This window comes from Pristiophorus japonicus, chromosome 7 (assembly GCF_044704955.1).
Source record: "Pristiophorus japonicus isolate sPriJap1 chromosome 7, sPriJap1.hap1, whole genome shotgun sequence".
Classification (NCBI taxonomy): domain Eukaryota; kingdom Metazoa; phylum Chordata; class Chondrichthyes; family Pristiophoridae; genus Pristiophorus; species Pristiophorus japonicus.
Genome location: NC_091983.1, coordinates 115991191 through 116018044, shown reverse-complemented (window position 1 = coordinate 116018044; position 26854 = coordinate 115991191). Strand labels below are relative to the sequence as shown.

The following is a 26854-nucleotide window of genomic DNA, read 5'->3' as shown; positions in this document are numbered from 1 at the left end:
TGCGTATAGGGGAAAATAGAAATGATCAGCTGTAAATCAACTCCCGTTATTGGGGAACACCCAACCTTACCTTAGATTTCAACGGCTCAATAATGTCAAGTCTTATCCCTAGAAAGTTGGGCTTAGCAGCCCAAATCAATTGATATCAAATCAAATGGTCTTCAGAAATCTGGGCTGAGATAAAAAATTCACTATTCCAAAACGCGTAAGAGAATCAAATCGCTATCAAATCACCCGATGAGCCTTACTTTGCCGTCAGTTGGAGCAAGTGTTTTGAACGGCGACTTCTCACTGTGGCTTTTGATCTACCGGCAGTGAATACTGGATAATTAATTAATTTTTCATTCATACAACTTCTGATCTTTAACTCATTTATAATTAAGCTAAAATTATTTAGAAATCCATCAATCTTGTTTTCACTACGATGCTGATTCTCAGTTTGACAGTTGGAAAAATGGAGTTTCATTACTGTGACTTTTAGATTTATCAATCAGTGATTTCCTGCGAGATCCATCCACAGGCACCAGAGACTGACTTAGCTCCAGGTCAACATGGATTCATGAAGGGGAAATCATGTTTAACTAATTTACTGGAATTCTTTGAGGATATAACGAGCATGGTGGATAGAGGTGTACCGATGGATGTGGTGTATTTAGATTTCCAAAAGGCATTCGATAAGGTGCCACACAAAAGGTTACTGCAGAAGATAAAGGTACGTGGAGTCAGAGGAAATGTATTAGCATGGATCGAGAACTGGCTAGCTAACAGAAAGCAGAGAGTCGGGATAAATGTGTCCTTTTTGGGTTGGAAATCGGTGGTTTGTGGTGTGACACAGGGATCGGTGCTGGGACCACAACTGTTTACAATATACATAGATGACCTGGAAGAGGGGACAGAATGTAGTGCAACAAAATTTGCAGATGACACAAAGATTAGTGGGAAAGCGGGTTGTGTAGAGGACACAGAGAGGCTGCAAAGAGATTTAGATAGGTTAAGCGAATGGGCTAAGGTTTGGCAGATGGAATACAATGTCAGAAAAAGTGAGGTCATCCACCTTGGGGAAAAAAAAACAGTAAAAGGGAATATTATTTGAATGGGGAGAAATTACAACATGCTGCGGTGCAGAGGGACCTGGGGGTCTTTGTGCATGAATCCCAAAAAGTTAGTTTGCAGGTGCAGCAGGTAATCAGGAAGGCGAATGGAATGTTGGCCTTCATTGCGAGAGGGATGGAGTACAAAAGCAGGGAGGTCCTACTGCAACTGTACAGGGTATTGGTGAGGCCGCACCTGGAGTACTGCGTGCAGTTTTGGTCACCTTACTTGAGGAAGGATATACTATCCTTGGAGGGGGTACAGAGACGATTCACTAGGCTGACTCCGGAGATGAGGGGGTTACCTTATGATGATAGATTGAGTAGACTGGGTCTTTACTAGCTGGAGTTCAGAAGGATGAGGGGTGATCTTATAGAAATATTTAAAATAATGAAAGGGATAGACAAGATAGAGGCAGAGAGGTTGTTTCCACTGGTCGGGGAGACTTGAACTTGGGCGCACAGCCTCAAAATACAGGGGAGCCAATTTAAAACCGAGTTGAGAAGGAATTTCTTCTCCCAGAGCGTTGAGAGTCTGTGGAATTCTCTGCCCAAGGAAGCAGTTGAGGCTAGCTCATTGAATGTATTCAAATCACAGATAGATAGATTTTTAACCAATAAGGGAATTAAGGGTTACGAGGAGCGGGCGGGTAAGTGGAGCTGAGTCCACAGCCAGATCAGCCATGATCTTGTTGAATGGCGGAGCAGGCGCGAGGGGCTAGATGGCCTACTCCTGTTCCTAATTCTTATGTGGAAAAATTGGTGTTCTAATATTGCCACAGGAAACATTTAAATTATTGGAAATTCACACCTCAATGCCTTGCCCATCAAACAGCCCCTGGTCTCATTCACCTGTCTATCATCTAGTTGCCGATTCACCCAACCATCAACTTTATCAGACCTCTGACTTTAAATCTAGTTTTTCTAACATGTTGTCTCTTCTCTACTCACAGTGCTCTCAAACTAGCATGTAATTAGCAGAGTGTCCAGCTGCATGCACGTTTTGGCTGCAGCTCTGGATCTGAGCCCATCATTTCTATTTTCTCTTTTCTCTCTTTTTTTCCTTTTTTTAAACCCCTCTTTACCCCTCATGACATCATGCCTCCTTTCTTTTCTCCACCCTTGGGTAATCTACCCTCACAATTCTTCAGTACTCATCATCTTTCCTACTCTCCTGCCGCCGTTCCTGACTTGATTCCCTCTTAAATAATCCTACAGCTTCCCTCAGTGCCTCCTCCAAAAAGCCCATCGAGGCAGCCATCACTGCCTTCCAATGAGCAGCAACTCCAATTGCCCCATCTTATTTTCTCTCCAGCCCTCCCGCCCTGCGTGCCTGCTGAGGGCTAATCTTGCCATCCTCCATCCAGTCCTTCCCAGCTCTGGCCCTTTGGGCTCTGCCAGTAGATCGACTATCATCATCCCTCTTCGCATTTCCCTTCATAATGTATGCTCACCTGTGAATAAGAGTTTTGCCATCCATGAGCTTATTTTGGATTATCACAGTGACATCATGATCTTGACGGAGACATGGTTGAGGGGTAATGACACCTTTCCCTCTGTATCAAGCTTTCCTGCTGAGCTATATTTTTCACCATTTGTCCCGCTCAAACCACCAGGGTGATCCTGTAGCCCTTACCTCCAAGTCACCCGAGCCCTCTGGCAAGTTCTCCTTTGAGCATCTCATCTTGTTCCATCCTTTTTGCCTCATTTAAAATCCTCGCTCTTTACCGGCCACCCAAGTACCATAAAAATATTCTCAGGTATCATCTCTGCTTTCCTCCCTCTGCACCGAGCAACTTCTCATCCATGATGATTTCATAGAAACATAGAAATTAGGTGCAGGAGCAGGCCATTCGGCCCTTCGAGCCTGCACCGCCATTCAATAAGATCATGGCTGATCATTCAACCTCAGTACCCCTTTCCTGCTTTCTCTCTATAGCCCTTGATCCCTTTGGCTGTAAGGGCCATATCTAACTCCCTTTTGAATATATATAATGAACTGGCTTCAACAACTTTCTACGGTAGAGAATTCCACAGGTTAACCACTCTCTGAGTGAAGAAGTTTCTCCTCATCTCGGTCCTAAATGGCTTACCCCTTATTCTTAGACTGTGACCCCTGGTTCTGGACTTCCCCAACATCGGGAACATTCTTCCTGCATCTAACCTGTCCAGTCCCATCAGAATTTTATATGTTTCTATGAGATCCCCTCTCATTCTTCTAAACTCCAGTGGATACAAGCCCAGTTGATCCAGTCTCTCCTCATATGTCAATCCCGCCATCCTGGAAATCAGTCTGGTGAACCTTTGCTGCACTCCCTCAATAGCAAGAACATCCTTCCTCAGATTAGGAGACCAAAACTGAACACAATATTCTAGGTGTGACCTCAGCAAGGCTCTGTACAGCTGCAGTAAGACCTTCCTGCTCCTATACTCAAAATCCTCTCGCTATGAAGGCCAACATGCCATTTGCCTTCTTCACCGCCTGCTGCACCTGCATACCAACCTTCAATGACTGATGTACCATGACATCCAGGTCTCGTTGCACCTCCCCTTTTCCTAATCTGTCACCATTCAGGTAATATTCTGTCTTCCTGTTTTTGCTACCAAAGTGGATAATCTCACATTTATCCACATTATACTGCATCTGCCATGCATTTGCCCACTCACCTAACCTGTCCAAGTCACCCTCTTAGCATCTCCTCACAGCTCTCACCTCCACCCAGCTTAGTGTCATCTGTAAACTTAGAGATATTACATTCAATTCATTCATCTAAATCATTGATGTATATTGTAAATAGCTGGGGTCCCAGCACTGAACCCTGCGGCACCCCACTGGTCACTGCCTGTCATTCTGAAAAGGACCCGTTTATTCTGACTCTCTGCTTCCTGTCTGCCAACCAGTTCTCTATCCACGTCAATACATTACCCCCAACACCATGTGCTTTAATTTTGCACACTAATCTCTTGTGTGGGACCTTGTCAAAAGCCTTTTGAAAGTCCAAATACACCACATCCACTGGTTCTCCCCTGTCCACTCTTACTAGTTATATCCTCAAAAAATTCAAAAGATTTGTCAAACATAATTTCCCTTTCATAACTCCATGCTGACTTGGATCGATCCTGTCACTGCTTTCCAAATGCGCTGCTAGTTCATCTTTAATAATTGATGTCAACATTTTCCCCGCTACCGATGTCAGGCTAACCGGTCTATAATTCCCTGTTTGCTCTCTCCCTCTTTTTAAAAAAAAAAGTTGTGTTCCATTAGCTACCCTCCAGTCCCTAGGAACTGATCCCGAGTCAATAGAATTTTGGAAAATAATCACCAATGCATCCACTATTTCTCGGGCCACTTCCTTAAGTACTCTGGGATGCAGCCTATCAGGCCCTGGGGATTTATCGGCCTTCAATCCCATCAATTTCCCGAACACAATTTCCTGACTAATAAGGATTTCCTTCAGTTCCTCGTTTTTTCTAGATCCTCGAACCCCTTATATTTCCGGAGCCTAGTTTTCTCCCTAGTAAACCCCTCATCTCTGCTCCCTTAAGTCGAAGGGACCCAGATTTGAACGTCTTTGGTGGACAACGAGTTTCACCATCCATCACCAGATATGGCTGCATCACAAAGCATTGTAGGGTTCTGCTCACCACCACTAAAATTGCCCACTATTCTAAGAACATCCAGGAAAGCTAAGATAAAACTCAGCTTCTGTTCTTCACCACAAACCATTTTCTCAAACCCCTCTCTCCTGCCTCCTCCTCCCTTACCTTGAACAAGAAGTGCAAGGAGCTCATGGACTTTTTTGTTACAAAGATCGAGAACATCCGTTCAGTTGCCTCTGCTACTTCCCTCCCTTACCCTTGCCCACCGGGCTGAAATTCCTCTCAGGGTCCCCTCCCACCCCTCCGTCCTAACTCTGCATTTGTATATTTCACCAGTTTCTCTCTGATCTCATCTTGTTGATGAATCCCAGTTCCTTCTCTATCGACTCTATTCCCACTAAACTGCTGACCACTCAACTTCCCTTCCTGGCTGATATTGTTAATGGTCTCTCTTCTCAGGTACTATCCCCTCTCCTTCAAATCTTTTACCATTAATCCTCTCCTCAAAAAAACAACCCTTGACATCTCCGTCCTTGCAAGCAATCACCCATCTCCAACCTCCCTTTCCTCTCCACAAGTTCTTGAACGTGTTATTGTTTCCCAAATCCGAGTCCATTTTTCTCAGAACTCCTTGTTGGAATCCTTCCAATCACATTTCCTCCCCGACAGAACCGAAATGCCTCTTATCAAAGTCAAAAATAACATTGATGCTCCTGTGACAAAGGTAAACTATCCCTCCCCATTCTTTGAGACAAGTCTGCAGCCTTTGACACAGTTGACCACTCCATCCTTCTCCAACGCCTCTCCACCATCGTCCAGTTGGATGGGACTGCACTTGCCTGGATCCACTCATCTTTTCAGTCATAGCCAGAGAAACACCTACAATGGCTTCTCTTCCCGCTCAGTATCCTTGTCCCCCTCCTATTTCTCATCTACATGTTGCCCCTCGGCGACATCATCCGATGGTGCAGCGCCAGTTCTCACATGTACATGGACGATACCCAGCTCGACTTCTCCTCCACCTCTCTTGACCTCTCCTCGGTTTCTAAACTGTCCGATTGCTTGTCCAACATCTGGCACTGGATGAGCAGAAATATCGGGAAGACCGAAGCTATTGTCTTCGGTCCATGCCACAAACTCCGCTCCCTTGCCACCGACTTCATCCCTCTCCCTGGCAACTGTGTGAGGCTGAACCAGACTATTCGCAACCTTGGCGTCATATTTGGATCGGAGATGAACTTCCTACCTCATAATTGTGCAATCACTAAAACCACCACTTTTCACCTCCGTAACATCACCCGCCTCCGCTTATCTGCTGCTGAAACCCTCATCCATGCATTTGTTATTTTTAGACGTGACTATTCCAATGCACTCCTGGCTGACTTCCTGTGCTCTGTCTTCCATAAACTTGAGGTCATCCAAATCTCTGTGCCCCGCTCACCCATCTCTCTCCCACTGCTCGCTGATTTATATGGCTCCCAGTCAATCAATGTCTCAGTTTTAAAATTCTCAGATTTGTTTTTAAATCCCTCCATGGTCTCACCCCTCCTTACCTCTACATTCTCCTCAAGCCCTAAAATCCGCCACCCCCGAGATAGCTGCGCTCTACCAATTCTGGCCTCTTGGGCATCCCCAATTTTAATTGTTCCACCATTAGCGGCCATGCCTTCAGCTGCCTAGATCCAAAGCTCTGAAATTCCCTCCTAAACCCCTCAGCCTCTCTATCCTCCTTTAAGACACTTCTTTAAACCTTCCTCTTTGACCAAGCTTTTGATCATCTGCCCTAATATCTCATGTGGCTCGGTGTCAAATTTTGTTTGATAATGCTCCAGTGAAGCGCCTTGGGACATTTTACAATGTTAAGGTGGTATATAAATGCAAGTTGTTGTTGTGACAGGCTTTGGGATTCAAGGCAGCTTTGGGATTTATTTCCTGTTGTTACTGCCATCATGGGCCTCAGGCATGGCACCTTGCGATGCCTACTTGAACCTTCTGCTAACCTTGCTATTTTGTGATTTTGGATGGCCACTAACATTTCCGTGGGACTCGCTCACCTGCTTCTGGGCCACCTGCCTGGACCCATCGATATCCCATTATCTGCCATCGTTGACTGCCTGCCACCTCGGTCCTAGTCTTTCGAGCCTCTTCATTCTTTACCAGTTTCCTGGCACAAAGCTGGGAAAATGCAATTTGCTCTTCAAACCTCTTGTAGGGTTAATCATTACAACTGAGATTGCTGTCCACTGAACACTTGAACCACTTTGGGTAGATCTGACATTTCAAACTGAGACCATAGCAGCAGCAAAGCTTTTAATAACATAAAAAAAGGAGTCGATTCAGTAGTGGTATCCAATTACTAGGTGTCCCCAGTACATTTGTCAAATACTCCACAGTAAAAATTATGCTGATCAAATAATAGATAATGAGTGCAAATGATCTCCCAGTTTTGTTCAAAATAGGTAAATTGTTTTGATTACTCTGATGCAGAAACCACCTTCATCACTTGAACTTCACCTCAGCAAATATGGAAATCTTGGCAATTGACTTCTTTTAAATTATCCTAACAGTTCAGCAACCATGTTCAGTGATGCAGAAGCCAAAAGCAGTTTCAAATGCTATATAGTTCAAATTTAGATTTTATGTATTTATTTTGAACTGTTGAGTCAATTTTATAGACACCCTGTGAAGCTATTTGCTCCAACACCCTTTACTGCACTGAATGGGAATTGCCAAAGATGACTGAACTGATCTGAATCAAATAATGAAAGATTTCAAGAACTCTTTCAGTTATACCATGTTTAAGGCAGCATAAACTCACGCCAGTTCGACAATATTTAGAGTAGCAGGATTTAGATTATTCAAAATAGAAGTTGTTGAAACAAAAAAGATAAATCATTCTTGTTCCAAGGTATTTCTGATTGTTGTGAAAGTACATACCTTATCCTCTGCTTTTCATATCGTTTTCTCCCTCCACTTCCAGTCTCTTTGGAGCAATCATTGCCTGAGTTCAAGAGGGCAGGCAGGTAACTGCTCCAAGATCACAGCTGCCCTTGAACCACCTACTAGGAAGCATTCCTGCCTCAAATTTACTCTTGCTGCTATGTGGAGAACTACCTTAGACAATCAGTTTCAAAGAGTTCATGTATATCAGGCAATTTTCCTTTTTTTTTTATTGTCAGTGATTTTCAAATTCTATTTTCTTCATTGTTAGAAGGTACAGTGACTGACCTTAGTTTGGTTCAACAAAAGACAAATAATTACATCATGTAAAATTAAACAACATGACTATCTCAAAAGGAATACTGGTGTAGAAATTTGATGAGAAGTGCTTCTTTAAGCAGCCAATACGGGGGTACGGGGTGCATGAGCCCATTATGTGCACTACCCACCAGATAGGATCGGGTTGTTCTGTAGGCATACATGGCACATGCCAGAACTATTTAAATTGCTGAGTAAAATATTTACATTTTAAAATTTGCCTGACCAGCTGTGTGATTAACTTGCCCAGCAACTCATGGCACATTAACAGACAAGGCAGCAAGAATCCTCCTTAGAAACAGGGGTGGTGCCAGAGGACTGGAGAATTGCACATGTTACACCCTTGATCAAAAAAGGGTGTAAAGATAAACTCAGCAACTTAACCTTGGTACAAAAGCAAAGTACTGCAGCTGCTGGAATTCTGAGATAAAAAGAGAAAATGCTGAAAATATTCAGCAGGTCCAGCAGCATCTGTGGAGAGAGAAACAGAGTTAACGTTCCAGATCGATGAGCCTTCACCAGAACTGGAAAAAGTTAGAGATGTAACAGGTTTTTAAGCAAGTGTAGGGGCAGGGGAAGAGGGGAGGGGAGGAAAGAACAAAAGGGAAGGTCTGTGATAGGGTGGAAGGTAGGAGTGATTAAGAGACAAAAGGGATGATTTTGCAAAGCAAAAGGAGATGGTAATGGAACAAATTAAGAAACAAACGTTGAGTCTAGCTGGGGTGTAATGGAACTGGCAGGATCATCAACATCTGCCATCTAAAAGAGAAAAAAAACAGAAAAAAAAAGTAGGGGCAGGGGTTATGGTCTGAAATTGTTTAACTGGATCTTGAATCCAGAAGGCTGTAAAGTGCCTAAACGAAAGATGAGGTGCTGTTCCTCAAGCTTACGTTGAGCTTTGGTGGAACAGTGCAAGAGGCCGAGGACGGTGAGGTCAGAGTGGGAGTGGAGCGGAGAATTAAAGTGACAGGCGACCGGAAACTCAGGGTCACACTTACGGACTGAACGGAGGTGTACTGCAAAGCAGTCACCCAATCTGCGTTTGGTCTCCCCGATGTAGAGGAGACCACATCGTGAGCAGCAAATACAGTATACTAAATTTAAAGAAGTACAAGTAAATCGCTGTTTCACCTGGAAGGAGTGTTTGGGGCCCTGGACAGTGGGAAAGGAGGAGGTAAAAGGGCAGGTGTTGCATCTCCTGCACTTACACAGGAAGCTGCCGTGGGAAGAGGAGGGGATGTTGGGGGTGATTGAGGAGGGGAGTAGGGTGTCGCGGAGCGAGCAGTCCCTACGGAATGCTGGGGGTGGGAGGGGGGGGAGGAGTGGAAGATGGGATTGGTGGTGGGATCACGCTGGAGGTAGCAGAAATAGCGGAGGATGATCCGTTGAACGTGGAGGCTGGTGGGGTGAAAGGTGAGGACAAGGGGAACCGGTCATGGTTCTGAGAGGGAGGGGAAGGGGTGAGAGCAGAGGTGCGGGAAATAGAACGGACACGGTCAAGGGCCATGTTAACCACGGTGGAGGGGAATCCTCGGTTGAGGAAAAAGGAAGACATATCAGACATACTAGAGCAGATTCGATAGAGAGCGAGAAACTGGGAGAATGGAATAGAGTCCTTACAGAAAGTGGGATGGGAGGAAGTGTATTCCAGGTAGCTGTGGGCGTCAGTGGGCTTATAGTGAATGTTTGTCAATGGTCTATCCCCAGAAAAGGAGACAGAGAAGTTGAGGAAGGGAAGGGAAGAGTCGGAGATGGACCATGTGAAGGTGAGTGATGGGTGGAAATTGGAAGCAAGTGAATGAAAGTTTTTAATTCAGCACGAGAGCAGGAAACGGCACCGATACAGTCATCAATGTACTGGAAAAAGAGAGGGAGGGAGAGGATCCGAGTAGGACTGGAACAAAGAATGTTCCACATATCCCACAAAAAGGCAGGCATAGCTAGGACCCGTGCGGCTTTCCATAGCAACACCTTAAATTTGGAGGAAGTGAGTGGAGTCAAGGAGAAGTTGTTCAATGTGAGAATAAGTTCAGCTGGGTGGAGGAGGGTGGTGATGGACGGGTTGGACCTCTGTTCGAGGAAGAGCGGAGCGCCCTCAGGGCATCCTGGTGGGGGATAGAAGTGTAGAAGGATTGGAAGTCCAATGAAAACGAGATGGTTGGGATCAGGAAACTGGAAACTTTTAACGTGCCGGAGGGCATCGGAAGAGACGCGGATGTAAGTGGGAAGAGAGTGGACAAGGGGCGAAATAGTAGAGTAGGGAAAAAATCAGTTCCGTGGGGCAAGAACAGGCTGAAACGATGGGTCTACTGGGGCTGTCCTGTTTGTAACTTCCATAGCGGGAAAGCTTTTAGAAACAATAATCAGGGGCAAAATTAACTGTCACTTGGACAAGTATGGATTAATTAAGGAAAGCCTGCATGGATTTGTTAAAGGCAAAGCGTGTTTAACCAACTTGATCGAGTTTTTTGATGAGGTAACAGAGAAGGTAGATGACAGCAATGCGGCTGACACGGTGTACATGGATTTCCAAAAGGCGTTCGACACAGTGTCACATAATAGGCTTGCCAGCAAAGTTGAAGCCCATGAAATGAAAGGGACAGTGGCAGCATGGATACAAATATGGCTAAGTGACAGGGAACAGAGAGTGGTGGTGAACAGTTGTTTTTTGAACTGGAGGAAGGTATACAACAGTGGGTTACCCCAGGGTCAGGTCTAGGACCACTGCTTTTCTTGATATATATTAATGACTTGGATGTGCATGTACAGGACACAATTTCAAAATTTTCAGATGACACAAAATTTGGAAATATAGAAAACAGTGAGGACAATAGCTATAGACTTCCAGACGACACAGACAGGCTGGTGGAATGGGTGGACACATGCAGATGAAATTTAACGCAGAAAAGTGCAAAGTGATACATTCTGGTAGAACAAATGAGAGGAAATATAAGCTAATGGGTAAAATCCTAAAGTGGGTGTATGAACAGAGAGACCGAGGGCAAATGTGCATAAATCGTTGAATGTGGCAGGGTAGGTTGAGAAAGCAGCTAAAAAAGCTTAGAGGATCCGGGGCTTCAGGAATACAATAGAGTACAAAAGCGTGGAAATTATGATGAATCTTTATAAAACACCGGTTTGGCCTCAACTGGAGTATTGTGTCCAATTCTGGGCAACGCACTTCAGGAAGGATGTGAAGGCCTTAGAGAGTGTGCAGAAAAGATTTATGAGAATGATTCCAGGATGAGGGACTTCAGTTACGTGGATAAACTGGAGAAGCTGGGGTTGTTCCCCTCAGAGCAGAGTAGAGCAAGAGGAGATTTGATAGATGTGTTCAAAATCATGAGGGATCTGGATAGCATAGTTAAAAAGAAAGAGTTCCCATTGGCAGAAGGGCCGAGAACCAGAGGACATAGATTTAAGGTAATTGGCATAAGAAGCAAAGGCGACATAACAAAAACCTTTCTGCACAACGAGTTGTTAGGATTTGGAATGCACTGCCTGATAGGTTGGTGGAGGCAGACTCAATCACAGCTTTCAAAAGGGAATTGGATGAGTACCTGAAAGAAAAAAATTTGCAGGGCTACGGGGAAAGGGCGGGGTACTGGGACTAGCTGAAACGCTCTTGCAGAGAGCCGGCATGGGCTCGATGGGCCGAATGGTCTTCTTCCATGCTGTAATCATTCTATGATTCTAAGGACCCCTACAGAAGCATTTTTAAAGGGCTCATCCACCACATACAAGTTAATTTGGTTTGTCATTTGAGGCCGCTGGTTAACTTCAGGGCATATTTTGCCCTGTTTTCCGACTGTAAAAACTTCTGGCTTCTGAGTACAACTTCTTGTTTTTTCAGCATTCTTAACAGTTTTATTCAGTCATGGTTGGCCTGGTAGGGCTATGTTTAGGGCTGGCAGATAAAGGCAAGCAGCAAGGAAGTCAGGAGACACCAGGAGCAGCTCGCAGAAGAGGGAGTTGGAGTGTGGCACACAGCAGGAATCCATATCCACAGTAACCCCTTCAGGGAGCATTTCTCTTGCCTGAGCTTCACTGAGGAGCAATGTCTAAGGTGCTATCGCCTCACAAAGGAGGCTATCAGCAAGCTGCATCAATTGTTACATTCACAACTCGAGCCTTGTGCTAGGGCATGGACAGCACTGCCTGTGGCTGTCAAGGCCACTGCAGTCCTTACTTTTTATACCATAAGCTCCTTCCAAAATGCAACAGGTGACAACTCTCAGTTTATAATATAACGCTGTATCAGGGAGGTCACTGAGGCTCTCTACACCAGGAGGAACACCTATAGCTCTTTCCCCATAGTCAGAGTGAATTACGACGAGACCACTAAGCCTCCACATGGTGCAAACTGCCCACATTGCCTTGCGTGCTCCCCATCGTCAGCTTGGCATCTTTATGAATAGAAAGGGATTCCAGTCTCTACAGTCAATTTGCAACCCCAGGCAGTGCATCATGCAGGTGTGCCCATCGGAGAACCTGGAGGCCTGATCTGCAGAGCTAGCTGTCATTTCACTCCTTCCAAGCGTTCCCTGCTGTTTTTAGTCAGAGTGCACTACCCCTTTAAGAGGTGTTGGCTGGCTTTCAGTTGCACCAAAGGCGTCCAATTTCCAACCCCCCACCCCCATCGTCAACAAAGTGCCGTACATCTAATAAATAGCTGGCTCCATTCCCAACTCATTATAATGAGCTGGCAACATGAATTTAATCTGGCCTCCAGTGTGCCTGTTTTCAGGCACGGTCGAATTTCCATGCCATTTAATTTAAAGTTGAAACAAATCATTTAAATCTCAAAAGTGGGGCTGTGCAGTACCCTCAGTGTTGTATTCAACACCAGAGAGTAGGGATGGATGTATTTGCATGTCTTTTATTCCTCAGTTACAAAATGAGCCACATCAAATATGGTGCTGAGTTGAGACTAAAGTGTCTTCCATGGAAGATAGATGTCTGGTTAGTTTCTGTGTTCTGACAGCATCCAGAGAGACAGCAACATGATAAAGTGTTCCAAGGACCTCCACAGAGGAGAATTAGACACCAAACATTAATAGTGACCAGTATATGGTCGTAAGGATAGATTGTTGAGGAGGCATTTTTAAGCAGAGAGAAATGTGGTGAGATAGAGGGGTTTAGAGAGATGGGGTTTCAGAGTGAACGGTTGGGATAACTGAAGATGGTGTCACTAATGATATAGCAAAGAAAGGGTAGGATCTGCAGAAAGCCAGAATTGGTGGACCAGAGGGTATGGACAGAAACATATGATTGAAGGAAGTTGCAGATACAGGAAGGGGTGAAAGCATGGAAAAATATTCAAACAATTATGAGAATTTTGAATTCAGTATGGTGAGGGACAAGGAGCCAGTGGATCTCAGGGCTGACGTATAAGTGGGACATGGGTGTAGCACAGTTCTCAATGAGTTGGATTTTAGGTAGGGTAGAGTAGGGGAGTCCAGCAAGAAGGACGTTGGAGGAATCTGGAGCTAATAAAATGTAGAAAAGGGTTTCACCTGCAGTGGAGGTAGGTAGGTAGACAAAACAGATGGTCATGAAGTTGAGGACAATGGTGGAGAAGTGGAGCTGGATATTATTAGCTTACATGTTGAACCTGACCTATGTGTATGGATTATGTCAGTGAGCAACACCATGTAAATCAGAAAAAGGAAGTAATGAATGGAACATTAGGATACTGCGGTGATGACTTTGCAGGAGAGGCATACTGCTAAGTCCCACTAAGGTGGCATATAAAGGAGGATGAAATGGCCAATTGTGTCATGGAGGGCGAAGGTGCGACAGTTGCAGTCACAAAGGATAATGTTGATGATTTTAACCAGGTTGGCATCAGTACTGAGGGCAGGGTGGACAGTAGTGATTTCAAGAGGGAATTGTGGGAAAAGAGAGCGTGGAGCTGATGAAAAGACCCGAGAGGAAAGGAAAGTTAGATATCAGCTTGCTGTTGGAGAGTATAAGGGGTCGAGGTAGGGGTCTTCAGGAGGAGGTGCTGATGGCAATTTTGAAGTGGAGGAAAAATGGTGTCTGAGCAGTGGGTATCACTTACACAAACCCCGATTTTAACCTAACCCGCCCAGCAGGAATGGGCTGGGTTCCAGTCAGATGCTCGTTCCACACCTCATCTGATTATACGCTCCACTGACTTCAGACATTGTGTAAAACGGACGTCTGTCCTGATCCCACCATCCCCTGCATGCCTGCTGGGTGAGTTGGGTTAAAATCAGGGCCCCAGAGTCAGTGATCATAGGGGTAAGAAATGTTCGATTTCAAAGAAAAAGAGTTACTTATTAACATAACAAATTTTGATAAAATTATGAAAGGATTTGTTGAAAGATTACTGTAGTCACTCTGGAGAAAATCGTGTGATGGCTGCTTTCAGCTTTTTTGATTGGGAACTGGTTAAATACATTAAACACAGTTGTGCAAAAAAACATTGTATACATCACATAATCAAAGTCAAATATTTCTGACATTAACGTGGGTTTCCAAGCACATTTTACATTTATCCTCTTTACAAGTATTTATCAAAAGCAATTTTTTATATTTCTACTGATAAACTTCTCTGAATAAATTATTAACATGAATATTCTGTTCACAAATTGCTCCATAAGATTCACTGGCACAAGGCACAAGATAATTATTGCTTGTAGCAGTAATCTACAGTTGTCATCTAACTGGAGACAGAATGCGCTGAGACACATATACACCTCATGACCTTGACATTGCATCCATCTTCGCTTGGAGCGACCCAAATCTAAAATATAAGTGACATACTGTAACATGTGCACAGATGGACAGAAATCTGTTCCATCCACTAAAATAAACCATCTCACTGCTATATGGTTTTAGATGATGAGCCATCACAAATTACTGAAGCAGATGGTATATTGCCTGCTACAGTAATCTTAAATTACCCTTTCAGCCTCTTTTTGATGAGACTCAGACCAAAACAATTCTAAAATATTCTGTTCAAAAAAAAATCATATTAATGAGCACTGACAAAAACAAATCTAAGCTCTTGCTAGGCAAATGGCAGGTAATCAGAAATTCCTCCCAAATGACATGGTAGGTGGTGCAATTCTCCATAAATTGTATAAGTCCAATGCCCCTATCAATTCACCAGAGCATGGGCACGCATCATGGAGTCCCGATAAAGGTTTCAGTTTAAATCCCACTCTTGACTGCCATTTCTCCATAAATGTGACTTTCATGAGTTTTACATGAGTTGCAGGAAGTCTTGTTTTACTGATCAATCAAGAACAGTACTAACAGCATCCATGGAGACTGTCTTTGGGGGAAAAACTTTCTTGTCACTATGAATAAGGGCTTACATAATTATCATTCAGAAACAAAAATGCTCAAGTATAGTTGATCAACCCCGCCCTCCAAAAAAAAAAATGTTTTTCCACTGTGCCTGTTAGAGAAACTTACTAATGTGAATAAACTGATTTTCTACAGATATGAACAAACTGATCTTTTTAAAAATTGGGAATCAAATTTGGCAACATCAAATTTAATAAGCTGGCAGCCAAAAATCAAGAACTGTGTCTACAAAGTGGAGCATTCAGACCACATTAATGGCTGCATGAAAAAAAACTGAAGTCAACAAATTAGTCCTCATTAATGCTTTGATAAGACGACAAGGAAATGTCACTCAAAATTAATGTTACATAGAATATGAGAGTAAATCTCAGAGACATGCCAAATAAAATTTAATAGGTACTACATGATTTCTAATGGGGGCACTTGTGTGAGACGAGGTCATATAGTTTGCATTCATCAACATTCTTCTCCCTCCACTTGTTCTAATCCCTCCAATTTACTCAGAATTTGTATGAAACCTAGTGCATGATAACTAACTCATTACTTTGGAGAACTGAAGTTGGCTTCTAATCCATTTAAAAAAACCTTCAAGCTTATTATTTCAATAAAATCAGGAGAGGAATCAAAATAAAATGGTAGTACAGCAGCAGCAGAGAAAAGTTACGTAAATAGAGTCGTTGTGTGGAACATTCAGGGCCTGAATTTACTAAATCCCTGAAGACAATACTCTCATTAACTACAGGTCTATTTTGCCTGACCGGCTAAACAAACCTCTTGACAGCATTGTCAAATGAATATTGCTTGAAAATAAAGAACTATATTAGTAGTCAGCAGCCTGCCAATCTGATGGAGGAACAGTTTGCTGCTTATAAATTTACCTGATTGGAGCACCTTTAGCCTGTGCAGGTCTCAGCATTACAGTTATTGTGGTCGCTGTTTCATTAAGAGTTGCATCTTCATAGTCAGGCAGAGTCGGAGCTGTTGAGATTTAATTTAAAAGAACAAATTTAAAAACAACATACCATTGAATCTTATTCTAAAAACAAATCTTAAATACCGTCTATAAAATGTTGATTAATGTGAAAGATTTGGTAAAGCTAAAAAAAAAATGCAAATTTCAAATGGCTCTACTCTAAGTCTTTGCGGATAAAAAGGTGCTAAAATCCAGTTTAAATATTGTAAGCTTACATTTTCTCGAGGGAAACATAGAAGGCTGAACAAAAATGTTTCCTCCTTATATTCTATTATCATAAAGCAGCTGGGTAAGTACACGAGAACTGCTTGGGAAAATAACAACTCCAATCATCTTCCCACTGAGAAAATTAGCCTTTGTTCAGTGCTTCCCCTATAGCACAACTGACATTAGGAATTCACCACATATTGGAATCATAATACACCATTGGTAAACCATTGTACTTTTATGACAACCATAATTAAATTATTACATTTGCATTGAAACAATTTTGCAGAAATTGGGGAAAGATGGTTTCAAAAAATATATGATAAAATAAATGTACAAAGCATAAGTGGTTACATAGGATATACAACACATAAACAGACCATTTGGCCCAACCAGTCCATGCCAGCTCCAATTAAGCCGCCTCCTGTCTTTCCTCATCTAAATCTATCCGCATAACCCTCTATTCCTTTCTCCCTCATATACTTGTCTAGCCTCCCATGAGGCCCAAATTTCCCAAACAACTTTTTCTGGTGCACTCTCCCGAGATGCGCTGACTTTGTGCGCTCAAGACGGCGCCAAAAAACTTACTAACAATTCTGGCCGCTCTGCTGTGTTCCGGATCCTGGCGTGGTGTTTCTCGTGGAGTGTGGGGGACGGAGCTACAGCCCTGCGCCGAAAACAGTGCCGGTAGCTACACGCATGCTCAGTGGAGTCTGCGCGCATACGCAGTAGCTCCTCGCTCTCCCAGCGCGTCCTGCAGGCTGTGAGCCGGACCCGATGCTTACTGCCCCTATCCGTGGCCGAAGGGACGACCCAATGTTCACTGCCCCTATCCTTGGTCGAGTGGCCTGCCGCTGCCTTGCCGCGCTGAGGGCTACCAGAAACAGGTTGGTACGGGGAGACTTTTGATGGGGAGGGGGGGGGAAGGAGGTGGGGAAGAGTTTTGATTAGGGGGGCAGGCGGAAGAGTTTTGATTGGGTGGGGGGGGGGGGGGGGAAATGAAAGAGTTTTGATCGGGGGGCGGGAGGAGGAGAGTTTCTTTAAATGATTGAGAAAAAGTCTCTGTTAATGGCACAATGCAACTGGCTGTTAAGAGGTGAGAATGACCAGAGAAAACCTTCCTTAGGTTTGGTCTCTCAGTACCAGCAAATATCTGGTCGTGGCTTTTGTTTTGGTAGTAATCATGACTTAGGTCAATTTTTTTTAAAATCCCACCAATTCTTAGTGAACAACTGCATGGATGCCTATAGATACCCTGTTGGAAACATTCCATCAGCACCCACGGGTGCCTTATTGGGGAGTAACTGCATGGGCACCCTCAGGTACCATACTCTCAGGTACAAATGACCATCGTTCATAGCCCTGCTAGCAAAATATTTGATTCATAAATGGTTTTATGAAACCCTTTGTCTTCTGATATAAATGATATTAAAAAGTGCATATTTGTGAAGCTTTATATAGTGGAATGTGTAAATTATGCAAAAGTTACAGTACAAGATCTGTATTAGTTGTTGAGAAAGTGTTTATTGCTTTGCAAGGTCCTCTGTGCTTCCCTCGCCCCCCCCCCCCCCCGCACCCCCCCAAATCTCTGGCTACCTGCGCTGATTTCTTAACTCTCCGCAAGGGTTTTCTGTGCGGCCATAAGTGGCCACATACGCTGGCCTAAGTTAGTTTGGAGCAACTATTAGCTGTCCAAACTGGCTTAAATGGCCAAAACAGCTGGTAACCACCCCTTTTGATAAAAAAAACAAAAAAAAATCCTAACTAACTTACACACACTGGCGCAAATTAAATGAGCAGAATGGGGATTTTTAAGATACTCCAGAAAAATCAAGTTGCTCCAAAAAAAAAAAAACAGAGCAACTCCTGGGCAAATTTGGGCCCCTTAAATGCATCTATACTATTTGCTTCAACCACTCCCTGTGGTAGTGAGTTCCACATTCTCACCACTCTATGGGTAAAGAAGTTACTTCTGAATTCCCCATTGGACTTCATGGTGACTAGCTTATATTGATGGCCTCTAGTTATGCCCTTCCCTACAAGTGGAAATATTCTCTCTGTATCCACTCTATCAAAACCTTTCATAATTTTGAAGACCTCTATCAGGTCACCCCTCAGCCTTCTTTTTTCAAGAGAAAAGAGACCCAGCCTCTTCATTCCTTGTGATATGTATACCCTCGCATTTCTGGTATCATCCTTGTAATTCTTCTCTGCACCCTCTCCAGTGCCTCTATATCCTTTTTTACAATATGTCGACCAGAGCTGAACCAAGGTTAGATACAGGTTTAGCACATGTTCCCTACTTTTCAATTTTATACCTCTAGAAATAAACCCGTGTTTGTTTCTTTTTACGACCTTGCTAACCTATGCTGTATCTTTTAGTGAGGTGTGTTTTTGTACTCTGAGATCCCTTTGTTCCTCTACCCCATCTAGACTCGCACCTTCCAAGTAATGTAACCTCCTTATTCTTCCTACCAAAATATAATACCTCATATTTATCTGTGTTGAACATCATTTGCCAATTATATGCCCAATCTGCAAGTTTATTAATGTCCTCCTAAAATTTGTTGCAAACCTCAATATTGACTACCCGCCCCTCCCAACTTGGGGTCATCCGCAAAGTTAGAAATTGTGTTTTTGATTTCCAAAGTTTAAATCATTAATATAAATTATGAACAGTATTCCCAGCACTGATCCTTGTGGAACACCACTACCCACCTTCTGCCACTGTGAATAGCTATCTTTTCCCCCTATTCTCTGCTTTCTGCCTTGAAGCCTTGAAGCCAGCTAGCTATCCATTCTGCTACGTGTCCCCTGACTCCACATTCTTTGACACTGCTCACCAGTCTATTCTGGGGTACCTTATCGAAGGACTTTTGATAATCTAGATAAATTACCATTGTCTACTCTCTCGATTACCTCTTCAAAAAATTCAATGAGGTTGGTAAAGCAAGACTTTCCCTTTTGAAATCCATGCTGACTATTCATTATTATATTTTTGTTTTCTAGATGTTCTATTTTCTCTTTTAGTCGAGATTCCATTATTTTTTCCACCAGCAGCTGACTGGTCTATATTTCCCTGGACATGTTCTATCCCACTTCTTAAATATAGGTATTACATTAGATATCCACCATCCTTTGGCACTATACCTAATTTCTAATCAATGATTAAATGTGTGTAGTAATGCCTCTCCTATCTCTTCTTTAGATTCTTTTAAAATGTGTGGATGCAATCCATCCAGAAGAGGGGTTTTATCCTCTGAGTTTGATTAAATATATCCCCTCTTTTTATTTTAAATGTACTTATCTCATTACTAATCTCATCATCCAATGTCATATGCAATGTTCTAACTGCCTGTTAATACTGAAGCAAAATAATTATTTAATATTTCTGCCATCTTTCTATCGTTACCTGTGGTATTATCCTGTCTATCCCTTAATGGCCCTATTCCTATCCCATCCTTCCTTTTTTTATTGATGTGCCTGTAAAATATTTTACTATTTTGTTTTATGTTCCTTGATAATTTAATTTTATAGTTCCTCTTTAGAACATGTAGTAGGGTAAGGAATTACCGACAAATTGTATGTAAAACTCACTTATATATGACAGGAAAATGAACTTTAGATTTTGAGGGAATAAATAGAACAAGCTTTTAAAGAATGCCAGAGGCCGAAGAGGCCAGGACAAGATCAAACCTGTAGAGATAACACATTCCAAGAAACCAAGAGGGGTGCCATATGCTAAGATGAAAGGATAGAGGCCACACAGCAGGCAGTCTGATGAGGGTTAACAAATGCTTTAACAAATGCTGTAACACATTCATTTATTTGTCTCTATCTTACATCGGTGTTATTTGTGGCAGTTAAATTGTCATTGGTAGTGTTCTCGATCACTGTCATTTCAAATGATCAATTGTAGAGACATCTGTGTTAAATTGTCACTGGCAGTGTTCTCAAACACTGTCACTTCAAAAGATCCGTTATAGGCCAGCCCACTCAAAATTTGTATAAGAATCTGTGAAACTTTTGGATTTTTGAAGATTTGTCTTAGACTGCGATGAACAGTCTTCCCCTGCATATGCCGGAATAAAAGATAATTTACGAACCTAAGAACATAAGAATTAGGAGCAGGAGTAAATCATTTGGCCCCTCGAGTCTGCTCCGCCATTCAATAAGATCATGGCTGATCTTCTACTTCAAATCCACTTTCCCCATATCCCTTGATTCCCTTAATATCCAAAAATCATTCGATCTCGGTCTTGAATATACTCAAAGACTGTGCCTCCACAGTCCTCTCGGGTAGAAAATTCCAAAGATTCACCACCCTCTGAGTGAAGAAGTTTCTCCTTATCTCAATCCTAAATGGCTGACCCGTTATTCCGAGACCGTGACCCCTGGTTGTAGACTTCTGAGCCAGAGGAAACATCCTCCCTGCATCTACATGTCAAGCCCTGTAAGAATTTTGTAAGTTTCAATAAGATCACATCTCATTCTTCTAAACTCTAGAGAATATAGGCCTAGTCTACTCAATCTCTCCTCATAGGACAATCTCCATCCCAAGAATCAGTCTGGTGAATCTTCATTGCACTCCCTCTGTGGCAATTATATCGTTCCTCAGGTAAGGAGACCAAAACTGTACACAATACTCTAGGTGCGGTCTCATCAGAGCCCGATATAATTGCAGTAAGATGTCTTTACTCTTACTCAAATCCTCTTGTAATAAAGGCCAACATACAATTTGCTTTCTTAAGTGCTTGCTGTACTGCATGTTAACCGTGAGATTCATGTACAAGGACACCCAGGTCCCTCTGAACATCAACATTACCCAATCTCTCACCATTTAAAAAATATTCTGCTTTTGTATTTTTCCAACCAAAGTGGATAACTTCATATTTCTCCACATTATATTTCATTTGCCATGTTCTTGCCCACTCACTTAGCCTGTCTATATCCCCTTGAAGCCTCTTTGCATCCTCCTCACAACTTACAATCCCACCCAGCTTAATTTCATCTTGGATATATTACATTTGGTCTCCTCATCCAAATCACTGATATAGATTGTGAATAGCTGGGACCCAAGCACCGATCCTTGCAGCAGCCCACTAGTTACAGCCTGTCAACTCAAAAATGACCCGTTTATTCCTACTCTCTGTTTTCTGTCCATTAACCAATCCTCAAACCATGCTAGTATATTACCCACAATCCTCATTCTTGCTTCTCCACTATTTCCGGGAGTTTTTTTTGTGTCTTCTTCCGTGAAGACAGACAAAAAGTATTTATTTAATTTCTCTGCCATTTCTTTATTTCCCATTATAATTTCTCCTGTCTCAGCCTGTAGGGGACCCACATTTACTATTGCTAATCTTTTCCTTTTTACATTCCTATAGAAGATTTTACAGTCTGTTTTTATGTCTCCCGCTAGTTTACTATTATATTCCATTTTCCCTTTATTAATCAATAATTTGGTCCTTTGCTGAAATCTAAAATCCTCAGACTTACTGCTCTTTCTGGCAATATTATAAGCCCCTTCCTTTGAGCTAATACTATCTTTAACATCTCGTTGGACCACTTTTCCTGTGGTGTTTTTGTGCCTTAAAGGAATGCATGTTTGTTGCAAATTATGTATTAATTTCTTAAATGCTAGCCATTGCTTGTCTACCATCATACCTTTTAATCTAGTTTCCCAATTTATCTTAGCCAACCCACTCAACTACATAGTTTGCTTTGTTTAGATTTAAGATCCTAGTTTCGGATTTAACGAAATCACTTTCAAACTCAATATAAAATTCTATCATGTTATGGTCACTCTTCCCGAAAGGCCCCTTTACTAAAAGGTTATTAATTAATCCTTTCCCATTGCACAATACTAGATCTAAAATAGCCTGTTCCTAGTTGGTTCCTCAACATACTGATCTAGAAAACTATCTTGTATACATTCCATGAATTCGTCCGCCACACTTTCTCTGCAAATTTGGTTTGCCCAGTCTCTATGTAGATTAAAGTCCCCCATTAATGAAGTATTACCCTTGTTACATGTACCTGTAATTTCCTCAATAATACTGTGCCCTACATTACTACTACTGTTTGGGGACCTATAAACAACTCTCACCAATGTTTTCTGCTTCGAGCTCCACCCAAACTGATTCTACTACTTGATTTTCAGAGCTAAGATCCGTTCTCTCTACTGTCTTTATCCCATCTTTTATCAGGGCTACCCCTCCTCCTTTTCCATTTTGCCTATGTCTTCCAAAAGTTAAGTATTCTGGAATATTTAGTTCCCAACCTTCGTCACTTTGCAACTATGTCTTCGTAATGGCTATTAGATCAAATGTATTCATTTCTATTTGTGCTATAAATTCATCTATTTTGTTGCAAATGCTTCGTGCATTCAGATATAGTGCCTTTAGCTTTGACTTTTTTCTATTTTTCCCTGATGGTCACCTTAGTTAGTGATGCTCTATTACCTTTGTTACTCTCTCAGTCCCTTCCTGACTCACTCTGCTTATTTTTGCCCAAAACGCTGCTCTGCCTTGACAGTTCTCTTGCTGCTTTTAAATTTACTCTTCCCTGAATCCACCCAGCCCTTCATTAGTTTAAAGCTCTGTCTATTGTCTTATTTAGTCAATTCGCCAGGACACTGGTTCAAGCCCAGTTGAAGTGGAGCCCGTCCCAATAGAACAGCTCCCCCTTTCCCCAGTATTAGTGCCAGTGTCCCATGAAGCAAAGATCCTGCCTCCCACACCACTCTTTGAACCACGCATTTAACTTTCTAATCTGCTTATCCCTATACCAATTGGCGCTCGGCCCATGTAACAATCTAGAGATTATTACCTTTGAGGTTTTGCTTTTTAATTTGGTCCCCAACTCCTCAAACTCTTTCAGCAGAACCTCATTCCTAATTCTACTTATGTAGACATTTCCTACATGGACCACAACAACTGGAACCTCCCCTTCCCAGTCCAAGTTCTTCTCCAGCTGCGAAATGCCGTCTTCAACCCTGGCACTGGGCAGGCAACACAACCTTCGGAACCCCCGGTCCTGGCTGCAGAGAACAGTATCGATCCCATTCTCTATACTGTCCTCTACCACAACTACATTCCTCCTGGTCTTCTTAATTGTTGTTTTGTCTTCTCTCTTAATCTTTTCATATTCTCGCTTATCATGCACTCCCCCGCTGTCTATATACATCATGTATGTCTCTCCCCTTACCCCAATTATTTCTTTATGACTTTATTCATCCATGGAATCTCATTAGTGTTTAGTTTGTTCTTTCCTTTGAGTGGAATATATTGTTCCTGCACTCAGTTGAACAACATTTTAAATGTTTCTCATTGCTGTTCTACATCATTATTTGCCAATATTGTTGCTCATTTTATTTTCCCAAGTTCTATTCTCAGCCCTTCAAAATGAGCTTTTCTCCAATCTATTATCATTTTAAAGCATATTATATCATGGTCACTATTGCCTCGATGTTCCCCTACTTTTACTTCTCTGGTTCATTTCCCATTACTAGATCCAATAGTGAATCCTCCCTTGTTGGGCTTTTTACACATGGGGTTAGAAAGGAGTCCTGTACACACTGTATGAACTCCATTCCCTTATCCCCTTTAATTACCTCTTCTGTCCAATTAATATCAGGGTAGTTGAAATCTTCCATGATTATTATTTTATGTTGATTACGAATTTCTCTAATTTGTCTGCATATTTCTTCCTCCATCTTCCTTCCACTATTAGGTGGTCTGTAGACTACACCCATTAGTGTGATTGATCCTTTAATATCTTTTATCTCTATTTGAATTCTATTATTATCTTGCTGATAGCTGCGTCACTTTTTTCCACTGCCATTATGTTATCCCTAATAAGTACAACTACTCCCCATTGGAGTGGGACCCCGCACCGACCCGCTTCTATCCCGGACCGAAGGGATCCCGCACTGACCCGCTTCTACCCCGGGTGGAAAGGACCTCCTGGGCCCGCTGGCCACAAGGAAGACGCTGGGGTGGAGTGTTCCAGCAGTACTGTGAAACATTCTGCCCGGGGCCGGTACTGAACCGGCCGAAGGGACTCAATTTTTAAACTTTTAAACTTCTGAAACAATTCGGGAAAACTTTTAAATTTTTAATCAACTTGGAGAACTTTTTTCTATAACTTTTAGTCAACTCTTAATCTATATATTAAACCTTCAATCAATCTGTGTAATTTTAAAAAAATAATCTGGAAATACTTTTAAACTCCTAAACTTTTAAATCAACTTGGAAACCTCTGGGGAAATTTTTAACCTTGGAAGAAACTTCCCAAAACATCCCTCGGAACTCCAGCGGGCAGCTGACCTTCCCAATGCCTGCCCCTCAACCAAGCCTCGAACCATCTATCATCAATGGCGCTACTCGGCACCGAGCTTGCAGCCAACATCTCGCTGTAGGCAACTAGGCTTATACAGCAGTGCCTGGTCTCCAGTCGTCTTGGACCCCCTTGCCACTGGACCAAGACCTTGCTCGGCTAAGCCCGTGTGGTTGCCAGTGTGCAGCGGCCACCCCACATTAAAAGAACCCACGCACAGGCATCTTCCACTTCGTCAATATGAAGTTCGGGACCTGGAACGTCAGGACCCTCATGTACAATTCCAACAGCAACAGGCCAAAATGCCGCACCACCATAGTTGCCCGGGAACTTAGACGTTTTGACATTGCCGCCCTAAGCAAGATCCGGCGGGCAGGGGAAGGCCAGCTCAAGGAACATGGTGGAGGTTACACCTTTTTCTGGAAAGGAAAACCAGAGGAAGAACGCCACCTTCATGGATTCGGCTTCGCCGTCAAAAATGAACTGGTCGACCGCCTCAAAGACTCTCCCTGCGGGGTTAATGAATGCCTAATGACTCTTCGCCTTACCCTATCCCGGAACCGATGTGCCACAGTCATCAGTGCGTACGCCCCAACACTCGATGCAACGGATGAGGCTAAAGAGGGTTTTATTCCAACCTCGAGACATCCCTGTCCCTCGTCTCCACGGGCTACAAATTGATCCTGCTAGGTGACTTTAATGCCAGGGTCGGCAAAGACACAGCCCTCTGAGGAGGCGTGACTGGCAGAGAGTGGGTAGGGAAAGCCAACTCCAGTGGTACCCTCCTCCTAACAAAATGTCTAGAACATGAACTCTTCATCGCCAACACCCTGTTCCACCAGAGGGACAAATACAAGGCATCGTGGCAACACCCTCGCTCCAAACACTGGCACCTGCTTGACTACGTCATTGTCCAAGCCAGGGATTGCAAGGCTGTGCTCATCACCCACGCCATGGCAGGAGCTGACGACTGCTGGAGGGACCATCGCCATATCCGATCCCTCATCAATATAAACATAGCCCCAAAGCAGAGGGGACAGCAGAAGCAGTGCCGCAAAAAAGCTAATACCGGGGCACTTAAAGACCCAGCTAAGAGAGCCTTATACAGCCAGCTGGCGTGCCTTGATGACCCTGAGATGCTGAATGCCCACAACACTTGGTCTGCCCTCCAGGTCTCCATAACCAGTGCCTGTGAAGAGACACTTGGTTACTCAACCAGAAAACATCAGGACTGGTTTGATGAAAATGATCAGGAGATCCAAGAATTAATACATCGTAAGCGCAGAGCATTTCTGAGCCTCAAGCAACAACCTAACTCGGGAGCTGCAAAGCAATGTTACAGACGTCTCAAGGCTGAGGTCCAACAAAAAACCCGGGAACTAAAGAACAGGTGGTGGATGGAGAAAGCACAGGAGATACAACAACTGGCTGACAGCCACGATATGCGAGGATTCTTCATTGCAGTCAAGGCCATCTAAGGTCCAAACTCCCAAGGCCCCATCCCACTACTGACCAAGAACGGGGAAACACTTATCAAGGACACTGAGGCTGTCAGGGCCCACTGGAAGGAGCACTTTGAAAATCTCCTCAATCGAGACTCTGTCTTTGACTCAAGTGTACTGAACTACATCCCGCAGTATGCGACCCGCCACCACCTCAGTGAAACACCAACGTTGCACGAGGTAGGCAAAGCCATAAAACAGCTCAGGAATAACAAGGCTACGGGTGTGGATGGAATTCCTACTGAGGTGCTAAAGTATGGCGGAGAGGCACTGTTGGCGTGGATACATGACCTCATCTCTCTCATTTGGAGGAAGGAGAGCATGCCGGGAGAGATGCAGTGATCGTGACCATCTTTAAAAAGGGGGACAAGTCCGACTGCGGCAACTACAGAGGAATCTTCCTGCTATCAGCCACTGGGAAGGTTGCCGCTAGAGTTCTCCTCAACCGTCTTCTCCCTGTGGCCGAGGAGCTTATCCCGGAATCACAGTGCGGATATCGTCCCCATTGGGCACAACGGACATGATCTTTGCAGCGCGACAGT

At 43.3% G+C, this 26854-nt stretch overlaps 1 protein-coding gene across 3 annotated transcripts in view; it reads right to left on the bottom strand.

The window, feature by feature from the left end:
* ptprk (protein tyrosine phosphatase receptor type K) overlaps positions 1 to 26854 on the bottom strand; it is a 779294-nt gene that overhangs the window by 162758 nt on the left and 589682 nt on the right. For all 3 annotated transcript variants that reach the window (XM_070885263.1, XM_070885265.1, XM_070885264.1), the window contains exon 11: positions 16169 to 16268. In XM_070885263.1, the coding sequence (XP_070741364.1) occupies positions 16169 to 16268 (100 nt within the window). The remainder of the gene's footprint in view (positions 1 to 16168; positions 16269 to 26854) is intronic.